This window comes from Pocillopora verrucosa, chromosome 9 (assembly GCF_036669915.1).
Source record: "Pocillopora verrucosa isolate sample1 chromosome 9, ASM3666991v2, whole genome shotgun sequence".
Lineage (NCBI taxonomy): Eukaryota > Metazoa > Cnidaria > Anthozoa > Scleractinia > Pocilloporidae > Pocillopora > Pocillopora verrucosa.
In genome coordinates this window covers 21318860-21329894 of record NC_089320.1, presented here as the reverse complement: position 1 = coordinate 21329894, position 11035 = coordinate 21318860, and the positions used below count along the sequence as shown (strand labels likewise).

Here is an 11035-nt window from a genome sequence, read left to right as displayed (position 1 = left end):
ACCCCTGAATATTCCTTATCACAGTATTACTGTCACGTCTTTCGTCAAGACAATTACACAGTGTTCGTTTTCAAAGGGTTTGCTTCTGCTTTGTGGGCATGAGGGGGCAAGTTAATGCAACATTCTTTGTCTTGATTGGGAAATTTGGGCAAATATCCAGTCACCTTTACAATGTAGTGCTTGGTCTAGCATCTCTACAGGCGCTTTTACGGAGGATTGCTGCTGTTTCTACCGACATTTAACTGAATGCGTTGAACAACTGAGGTGATTTTCCGGCACATGCCAACTAAACATCCACGTAAATGAAGATTTATTACTATCTTCAGTTAAAATATTTCAAATTGAAACGTTTATATACAATTTATGATCTCTAGGGTCTTGTAAAAGTTCAAAATGTGTCTCCTGCCTCCACAGCGATAACGTTCTAGTTATCTATTAAGCCATAACAATCTACTCTTTGCGCGCGCAGCAGTTGGAGTTTGAAGACTTCGTGAGCGTTTCCAGCCAAAACTTGAAAGATCGACGAATTCATTTTCCTGACGTCGCGTCCTACGGTTCTTCATTCTCTGAACATATTTGAGGAAAGACAGTCTTTCCTCCCCGGTTTTTGTAGATCTTCTTGCTGCCACTCCGCGCAAAACAAAGCTCAGCTCTTTATCGTTTAACCCTGAAAATGAATACAGCAAAATGTGGTCGAGAAAATAGAAGAAGCATTTAGGACTGGAATAATATATAGATTTAGCCAAGCTTAAAAGCGGAGCTCGCATTTTTTTCCCGCACGTCTCAATGGCACAACGCCTTGCCCCGGCCAGGACTAGAACCCGGGTCGTCCGACTCGGAGCCCAGTGCATTGACCATTGGACTACTGGACAAAGCCGTGGCGTTGGCGTGCCCGCGGTACAGTTGACCACGCATGTTAAAAGTAGCACCTTGTACGGTCGTACGGCCGTACAACCAAATTTTTTTGGGCTTGATGGGTTACTACTATTTTGTATAATTATGGGGCTGCGCTCTGCGAGCCCCGCTATAAATTCAAAATTAGCTTTCCCTTTGGGACTGCATGGAAAAGAGACTTATCTGGGGAACGGCCGGGGAGGAAAATATACAACTAAGGAATAGCTGCTTGGTAGTTTTCATTAATACTGGACTCACGGGGAAAGGGGCAAGAGGCACTGCCCATACAAGCTATGGATGTCCCACTATGCCTGAATTTGAAAACGGGTGTGAAAAGGGGATGTTTTAGTCTGAAATAGGGTCAGGGGATTGGGTTACCGTGCAGCAAACTCCTTCGAAGATATCTAAGGGGTAACCTCCCCTTCTCTTCCCACTCAAAAGGCCGTCTAAAGCCTGTTCTGACACTAACATGTCTTCAGATGTCTTCATATCACGCAGAGCACTGGAGAGCGTTTTGTGGGAAATAGTTGATGGAAAAAAAAAGGTGAGACCCTCTCTTGCTTTCTTCTTCTAATCAAATTTCACGCTATCATGTCGACCGCGCTGACTGTTTTAGCCATGGGTACGACTGGGGGACAAGTCAGCTTCTACAAATAATGGCTACCTGTGGGGTATTTCTTCACGTTCTAAGCCCCATGAATGTGGCATCTTACAAGGAATTTAAACCTTCAATGAAGAGGTCATTAAGGACACATTCCTACTTCGACGAAACTTATCGCCTGGAAAAGAAGTGTTACTCCTTCCTTTCTAACATTAGCAGACTAAAGGGCTGAAAAAGAAAAAAAAAAAAAGAAATGTAATATGGAGTAACTAAAACATTTCTGCGTCTTACCAGGCAAACTTCTTTCTGGCTCTCTTCTGACCGGGCTTCTTCCTCTCCCTTATCCGTGGATCCTTCATCAATAAATGAGCTGAAAAATAATCAAAAGCAGCTCTTCTACTAAAATTTCTCTTGTTAACCTAGTCATCTGCAATCTGAGGTAAACATGTCCCTCTTTAACACTAAATAAATGGAGTAAGTTTCTAAAGAAACTGCGGTAGGGGAGGGGAGGGGAGGGGAGTATAACAAGAACATTAGGTTTTATCAGTTGAGCTGATAATGTAAATTGTTCATCGTAAAGTGTTTCTAAGCTGACGTTACGATCGTTAGCTCTTCTTCAGAGCGAATCCTATCCAACCCTCCTTGTTCCACCACTTGCATAATATTGCCTTTCTGATATTTTCCCAGGGTTAGGGAAAAACTACCATTAAAAGATTTAATTCCACTCACCGACGATTTTCGATGACTAGCCCCGCCTCTGCCCCACCCACTCCCCTCCCCCTCCGTCCCCCCTCCTTTCCCCCTCCCCCTCCTTGAACCCGCATCTTGTATTTTTGATACCCTGGCCCCAGAGTAACACCTTTCATCTTTCGAATTTTGGTCCTGACACACGACGGAAAAACCTACCCTTAGCCTTGAAAAGCTACAGAAATTCCCGTAACAAAGAGGGGAATTGACATATTTTGGCTCGCACTAATTACGAATCGAAGATAGAAATAGACAAAACGAGCCTCGTACCTTCTTCAAGTGATTCCAAATAGCTGTCTTCAAAGTTAAGAAGAGCCCTACTGATAGCAAGCCTGATAGCACCAGACTGACCTAAATGGATAAAATCAAGAGTATAAAATGAGATTACAGCGTATTAGCAAACACATGTACCTTTCTTAGTTCCCAGAGTTCCCAGGGTTCCCAGTCATTCACTTTCTTTGTACGAACGGACAGGAAACAAATGTTAAAGATGGCCTTATTCCGCACCTTATTATTATGAACTACGGTAGCAAGTGCCAGTTTGTTGTAAATTCCGAAAACCGTGGCGAGGGAACCAACCGTTTGAGTGTTAAGAAGTCTAACCGGCAGTAACAAATGATTTGGTTTCAAATAGCCTTTGGAATTCTACATCGGTTAGTCTTCTTTCTCTACTGATGATAATGGATGGAAATTGTACAACTAAATAATATAGTGTCGTAAAAAACCAAACCAGAGTCACAGTTATCGCAACGGCAAATCAGAATAAGGATGAATAACACAAAGAAAGACAAATCTGCAACAACAACAAACTGCCTGACGCGCGAGACAAGCGAGTGATCACGTAGCAATTAGTCTCCGTCTTACGTTCGATTGGTCGAGAAAGTCAATGGCGCGAGTTTTGTAGACCAATCAAAGGGAAAAATCAAAGTGAAGACTAACCAATGGACGGAATTTCTCACCTGAGTGTCCTCCTCCAAGAACTTCACTTCTCACATCATAGTCACCTACTGCATTAATGGCGAGGAATGGCGACATGATTTGCTTTCTAAAATGGGAGATAACGAGAGAATTAAGTTGTAAAAAAAAAAAAACGACTGAGACAAGAAAATTGTCGGTGCGGAATCAAAATGTATATTTCGCAGGGCCTTGTACACTCATCCATGCTGTAACTGAGACCTGTCGCTCAACAGTTGAAGCTTTCCGATTGAGTCTCGTAGGACAAAAACCTAAACATTCCGAGCAACCAATAACAGCAACGGTAAATGTTACAAGGAGCCCAAGGGAACGCAAAGCAAAAGCAAAAGGCAAACTGCATCTCTGATAACGAGGGCCTGCTCGCAAGCTATGCTTTCACTAAGAGCGGTTGTAGATACTCGAGCCATCAACTGCTTAATGAAGCCGACAAAAGAGTTGATTACAAATACCATACCTGTCTTCCATTCTGGGAAAATACTTGACGAAAGGCACTTCGTTAACCGTGACGTTTCCCGAGCCTTTCTTAACCCATACCCTTGCAGTAGCATTTTTGCGGTCACCTGGAGTATGCATTAAAAGACGAACAAATCATTTGTTTGCGTTTGTTATGAATAAAAAATTTTTTCATCGGCATTATTTCTGTTGGATTGAATAAGGTATCGAAGCAAACGGTCCATAGAGGAGAAATTCTCCCTCTTTTTGACACATCAAAAAGTTTCCATCATGTAGTCATCAGCGTTTTTGATGCCACGCACTGAAAAGCGTGCAACGGCTGCCACGAACATCGTGGATAAACATGGCTAAAAACGAAGGAAAGAACAGGAAAATGTATTCGTGCCATAAGTGGAGGAAAAGAAGCCATCGATGAGAAGTGGGGAGGGGGGGGGGGGAGGAAATAACCAATGGAAAAGAAGTACAAGTCCAACACACCGAAAAATTTTGTTGATGCTCTCTGAAGTGATCAATACAAACGGTGTGAGATCATTTCAATTTAATTGACCCACAAAACTGAGGTTAAACACTGTTTGACCTACCTTCTCCGTAAGCTTCCCCGTCTTCATTAAGCTGTCAAAAAGGGGGAAAAGATTAGTTACACAATAATGGAACTTTCTCATCTAGCCAACTGTTCTCTGTTGCTGCTGAGTCACTCAGACCATACGAGTGTGTGCTAAAAAATCAAGAGCGGACCATGAACTTGTAAAACCTACTTATCACATAAGGCAATCCACATCAAAAAGAATATTAATTGTTGAGTTGAAGTAAATAAGTAACAAGTAAGTTTAAAGCACAGAGAACTTCTTGATCTTCCTGGTCCATCCTGAAAAAGGAATGTCGTCGATGACTGTGCTTGAACTTTTCACCACGAGATTGGAAGTCATCATCAGAGTCGCTTGACTTTTCGCTTCGCTCTGATGAAGACTTCCGCTCATGCAAATTCGTTCCCAGGAACATCTCTCCCTCTTCTCCCCCCCCCCCCCCCATCCTTTGAAAAGGAAGGAAGAGAGGGAACCCTGGGAACGAATTTGCCGAACAGGTTGCCTTGTTCAGGATCAATCTCACGCGGACGATCGCACCTTCTAGTTACTAGTCAAATTCACTTACCTCCTTTATCACTTGTTCTTTTCCTGGCAGAGGTATTTCTTTTAGGAAACGAAGTAAAAAAGGAATTGCGTGATCTGCATTTCGGTGCTTGGTTAATTTCTTGAGTCGATGTAGAATAACTTCAAACTGTATTGATGAAAAAAACCAGACCACTTATCATGTAGTAAATAGTCAAAGAGACAAATTTAATAAACTGATAATTTGGTTTTATCAACTGAGTTAATAATGTAAATTGGCCACCATGAAGAGTTTCAAAGCTGACGATTCGATCGACAGCCCTTCGTCAGAGCGAAAGGAAATGTGTAAAACAATCCGATCTTGGGAGTTAGAAATTTTACCTAAAAACTTAGCTTTTGGAAAAACATTACAGTATGGAGAGAGAGAGATTACACTTCAAAAATTGCCAAATACATTCACGAAAATAGTCGTAGTTTTCTTTATTTTGACTGCCTAAGACGCGTTTGTGACTGTTGTTGTCAACACTGTCAGTACCCATTTTCTATGAACAGCAGGCTAATTCTCCCCGAGGGTGGGTTGGGTAAAAGTTCTTACGCTCTCACCCCTAAAGAAAGCTTGTGCGCGGGTTAGGTACAAATACTACGAGTAACCTACATCTCTATCTGGGAGCAGTTCACCGATCTGCCTTTCCAGTTCAAATTTGCTGATCCATCTCATCTTCTTCCGACTCCAGTTCTCTTTGCTGTGAAATAACAGGGACATGCATCAGCATCTAGGACACATTGTAGAGGTTTTGAAACATATGCAAAAAGCATTAAGATAAACAAAAATACCGAAAAAAAAAAAACGGAAGACGGAAGATGTCATAGATTTGCCGTTTGTCAAAGAATAATCTAAGTCCGTAACTTCTTCTTATCTTGATCTAACACCAATTTCTCGAAACTAATTTACAAGGAAATATGTAGCAGCTAGAGGGGATACTAGACAATCAAATCTTGGGAGTTAAAAATTTAACCATACAAGCTTAGTTTTTATAAAAGATTATTGTATGAGAAAGAGATTACACTTCAAACATTGGCAGATAATTCACGAATCTTGTCGTGGTTTTCTTTGATTTGACTTTATGAAGACGCGTTTGTAACTCTTTAGTTGTAAATACCGCCGGTAACCATCTTCTTGTGAGAAAAAAAAGTTCACTGGTAATGTCCGCTAGGGGATATTTTTTTCTGCAGGATCAACCGGGGAAGAAGGCACCCTAGCCCATACAAAGTAAAGTCACAGCGGTCGTATAATTTTTCCAGCTCGCAGAGCCAGCTGTAAAATAATACTTGTCCATCAGTTTGTTGAATTCGTGTACCTCTAATCCCTCTGTTCAGTTGATAAAACGAAGCGGGACAGTAAACGGTGGCAAACGAGATGGGTTTGGGTCGATCGCGCGGTCGACCAACCCAACCTCCCTGGTTTTCGCACGGCCGCTACTATCGCACCGATTGACTAACTCTACGCCAGAAACAAGCTATGTACCTCCAAACGTCAGCAATGTTATCTGCACTTTCCACATCACTAGCATGTAATTCAATTTCATCACTCGATGACGAGTGGTCTTCTGCCTCCGAACTATCACTGTCAGATGAACCTGCACTATCTAAATCACTGGATTGTGATTCAGTGTCATCACCGGACACCAAGATGTCTTCTTTTTCTGCTGCACCACTGTCAGTTGATGCAGTCTTGTCAAGAGCATTCAACTTGGCTGTGAGCTCATAAATTTCCTGCGGGACAAATATCATCACTGTATCATACAATATAATTTGAAATCCTCACTTGTGAGTTTTTTAAAATATATGCCTACAGTATATTAATATGCATAATTATATGCTGTACCAAGGGAGGGAAATACTTACAAACAACAAATCATGGAAGCCAACTTGGCCTGTGTAAAAAGCTGCAGCCTGTGGACGGCCAGATTTATCCATTTGCCCTACATGCAAAAATCCAAAGGGGATAAAAATCAATGTTATATGTACAACTCTGTCAATGGTAAATTTACTTCACAAGAAATCAGATTATCCATGCTTAAAACCTGATCTCCTTATAAAGATTGACAACTACTCAGAATTTGAATTTTGAATATGAAAAGAAGAAAAAGTTGTAGCTACAGGCCCCCCTTTTACCAAGACATACCCAAGCACTTAGTATAGACAAAGAGATTATTTGTAACTAGAATAAGAGAGATAGTAGGTTTTGAGCTTAGCAAAGAAATTGAGAAAGATGTTTTCCATCTTGTTGTGAACATGGGACAAAGAAAAAAAGTTTTAGTCCCCATGCTTCACCACTGAGCCACAGAGACTCCATGGTGAGCAAGGTCTATTACAAAGTACATATGACATGCATCCTGCATACTGCTAGGATCAGCAATGTTGATAACAACATGTTTGTAAATAGAATAAAACATCTTTCTCCTAAGTCATCTTTCCTCTTAAGAGACATATAAGAAAATAAGACAGAAGAGTGATTACAGAAAAACATGAAGCAATCTTCAAAGAATCAGAAGAAGTGTATCTTTATAGTCAGTTGCACAAGACAAAATAGATATAAAATTAATATATTTATGAAAATAATAAATACATAAGATAGAGCTAGATATCAAAATGAATATGAACATAAAAAATAGCCACAAATATAAGTACGTAGAGACACAAGTGATATATATGCCTGTACCTGTCCATTGTCTGTAAAGTGTCTTAGGGTGCTACGAGAGGGTAAAAACAGAGGTAGATATGAGCAAGCTTGAACATTACAGAAAATGTTTTTGTTTTGTTTCACTCTACTCTGCACTTAGTCTAAGAAAACTGTGCCATTTTCCTTACCATACAGAAACAAACCTGATGCTAAACAAAACTAATTCACATAAATTTTCCTATGCCTGATACAACAAGCTTTCACACAATCTAGATATGGAAAGCTTATAACTGCCCACTTGTACTTTAGGTAGAGCTGTTGCTGATACCTCAAAGGTAGGACGACAATCCTTAGCATACAATCCAGATGGTAACAAGTATTCAACTGCTTCCTAAAAATAAAATAATGATTAAAACATGTAAATACAAAAACATGGTTCTCCAGAGGTACATTTGTGGTGTAAAAAACAAATAAAGTTGTGATGTTCATAAACATCCATTTTTTGCTCGTTTAATAAATTTGTCTTTTACGTGTATAACAAAAAACTTAAGCATAAATCTCAACATTTTCCTGGACTTCATCCTAAGAAACATCAGGGCTCTCTGAAACAAAGCTAACCGTTTCCCAAGGGTACAGACATTAAGCGTATATTATACTCAGTACCTGCGCATCCTCTAGGCTGAACGATTCTGGATCCTTCCCCATCAACTTTGCCAACCATAAGTGATACCTTTCATATCTCTCAATCATCATTTGCATTGATGGATCTGGGTGTGAAACACAAATTGCAAAAGGTCACTGTTGTATAATACTATCCAAAAGAACCCTTTTCCTTTGTTTCATTAATGTTCAAAGTTTTTTATGTCTTGGCTGTGATTGTTCTTCAGGTAAAAAGATCTTTCATTCTTTTACTTTCAACTGATGTCTCATCATAAGACCAAAAATGTTAGTTGGCCCCAATTGAAATTTAAGTTTACATTTAAAGGATACTCTCCTATTACTTGGTATCTGACCTTTTTACCCTAGGAGTGACTAAAATCTAATTCTCCTCATAAATTCACACCTGAATCAAATGTGGTCAGAAGAGTAAAGGAAATGACAACCAACTAAATAAGATATTGATTGTTAAACAAATTCTCCTTGTCAGCAACTTAGGAAATGTATAGAGAACATTATGGAGAATATGCATACTGATGTTTGGGTGTGAAGGGTTAATAAGTGTCTGTCTAACTATTAAATTTATGGAGTGTGTCAGAAATGTGTTGGATATCTTTATTAAAAAACAAAACAGAAACCTTCATCATCCTGCTCCCCCTCTGAACCAGTAGAACTTGAGACATCGATACCCTCTACAGCATTCCTAAAGTTTTCTTGCATCAAGTACTGAAAACACAATTATTAATTTTAATAATTCTCAAAAACATCATTAAATGCTGGCAAGCTTCCCTGTAAATAAAGGAAGTCATTCCACACAAAATACACACTGAATTTTTGTGGAGGTAACACACAGTTTCTAGGTCTAATATGAGTATAAACCATTGTTGAGAGGACATGTTCTTGTAGGTTATTGACTTCATGTTAGTGCTTCCTTAAATTTTCTGTTACTAATGAGCTCTATCACTCAATTTTTCTTATATTCATTTTACTTTTTCTTAATCCAATGTAGGGTCACGATCAGTGATCCAATCTATAAACCAATCAGTCGTCTGATCCGTAGTCCACCTAAAATGATCCCATCAGTGTTCTGATCCACTTTTGATTACATGAATACCTCTTAATTTGTGTAGGGCAAGCCAGTTAGCTGCAATAAAAAACTAGAATTATTTGTTCTATGCATGAAATTATGAAGATGAGCTGAAAATTATCGCTTATACGTGACTAGCCCTTTTTGCATAGGTGTGTACTCTTGGTATCCAAAAACACAGGAAAACAAAGGTACATGAAGGGAGGTTAAAACTTACCTGGGAAAACTTTAAAACACCTGACGCACGTGAAGACTTTTCATCTGCATAAAACCTTTTATTTGAAACCTTCAAAGCAATATACGATGTTTAAAGTTCACTAAAAAAATCAGCTGATCAGAAACAAATTTGCAAAAAGGATGTCCAGCTATATTTAAAATTTCGCCTCCAGAAGAACTCGTACAGTACTTTTGTCCCTGGTATAAGCTTATTATAGACAATCCTCGATTCGATTCGGCATCAAAAATATTTAAAATTAATTGAACTCGAATCAAATTCAAGAATCGAAAAGTTTGATTTTACACACATTACCTCTAATGTACTAGTGACACAAGCTGTTGGACATCTCCAAAGATATTTTGAAGTATTGATGTTTATTCTGCTCGCCCTGGAGTAACAAAATGAAGATGCATAAGCTCGGCAACAAAAGCGTGCACCAAATCTCACTCCGGACGCCATCTTGGATTAAAATATTGGAGCCCGCAAAAATGACTTTACTCAGCGGAAATTTGTCTTGCAGAACCATTGATATAAGCCATTACGTAACTTGTATAGCTATAAAAGAAGTCCCAATCCCTAAAATTCGTCCTAAACAAAGAATTTCGTAAGAAAATTAGGTAATTATTAAAACTAAGAAGTTCATCTGCGGCTATATCAATGTGATGGCAGCCGGATGGCTTCGGTGGGATCTCCTTTAACCAAGAAAAAATAAGTTTTCTCTCGCCCCTGATGCATCCCTATGTATGTCTACTTTGCACCTCTTGCCTGACCTACCGGAAATACTATTGCATCTCGTAACCCCCAATCTAATAACTTATGTACTTCTGTACTTCTTCTGCCTCTCCACCCCCCTCCCCTTATCAATATGATGATTCATCTCATCTTACTCTGAAGGAAAGCTCCTCCACCATAGCTTATACAACCCAAGTCGGCAGAAGAGAGTTAAACAAATTGGAAGATGCCAAGTTGAACTTTCCTTCATATCTTTTCCATAATTTACATCTAGGCTTATGAATAATAAGGGCAGTATATAAAAAAAACGGTTTTTTTTATATATCAGAGAGAATATGCGATAAGAGATAAGTGCGGCACATGAGAAATAATCTCAAACAGGTTCACCGCCAAATTGAAATGACTGCAGCCACTGCACTCCATTAGCAATTCTGCAGCGTTCGGAGAAGTATTTTATCAAATATGAAGTTTTAATAGTTGACCATTTTTCTGTTCTAACTGATCCCTTTGGATCTGCCCATGGCAACTTTCGGTTGGACATGGTAGTGATGATGACATATGATAAGAGTGAAGGGGGGGGGGGGGGGGCACTGGAGAGGGTTACGCACATTTGCCGATCTGCGCTATTTTTTGGCCCGAACCCACGGTTACGAAAGTAGCGTTATAGCATTACAAACTGTTTTTTTTCTTCATTTTTTTTTTAGCTTTCTCTAAAGGCCAAAGAATGAAATCTGAAGTCCACAAAAGACCGAACATATACACTCCAAGCTCCAAGATTGACTGAAGACTCTGAAGACAGGAACGATGGGATTCACAATCTGAACTTCAATTTTGGACAGTCGATCCATTATAGGAGACAAAAATTCCGTCCGATCCGCGATCT

General features: G+C 39.5%; 1 protein-coding gene across 1 annotated transcript; it reads right to left on the bottom strand.

The window, feature by feature from the left end:
* Positions 1-293: 293 nt before the first annotated feature.
* LOC131792790 (small ribosomal subunit protein uS9m) lies at positions 294-9885 on the bottom strand. The gene is made up of 16 exons (XM_059110193.2): positions 9733-9885; positions 9421-9489; positions 8755-8842; positions 8123-8226; positions 7788-7850; positions 7499-7529; positions 6682-6758; positions 6302-6549; positions 5432-5519; positions 4820-4945; positions 4252-4282; positions 3672-3777; positions 3202-3287; positions 2513-2593; positions 1787-1865; positions 294-667 (listed from the first exon to the last, which is right to left on the bottom strand). Exons 1-16 carry the CDS (start codon positions 9877-9879, stop codon positions 655-657), a joined length of 1437 nt encoding a protein of 478 aa, XP_058966176.2. The 5' UTR covers positions 9880-9885; the 3' UTR covers positions 294-654.
* Between the last annotated feature and the right edge of the window lie 1150 nt (positions 9886-11035).

Coding starts and splice junctions, on each gene's coding strand:
- LOC131792790 (XM_059110193.2), bottom strand. CDS start 9,879: ATGGCGTCCGGAGTGAGATTTGGTGCACGCTTTTGTTGCCGAGCTTAT. Junction 7,530..7,787: donor ATTGTCGTCCTACCTTTGAG/GTATCAGCAACA, acceptor ACCCTCTCGTAG/CACCCTAAGACACTTTACAG. Junction 6,550..6,681: donor GCTTCCATGATTTGTTGTTT/GTAAGTATTTCC, acceptor TTTGTCCCGCAG/GAAATTTATGAGCTCACAGC.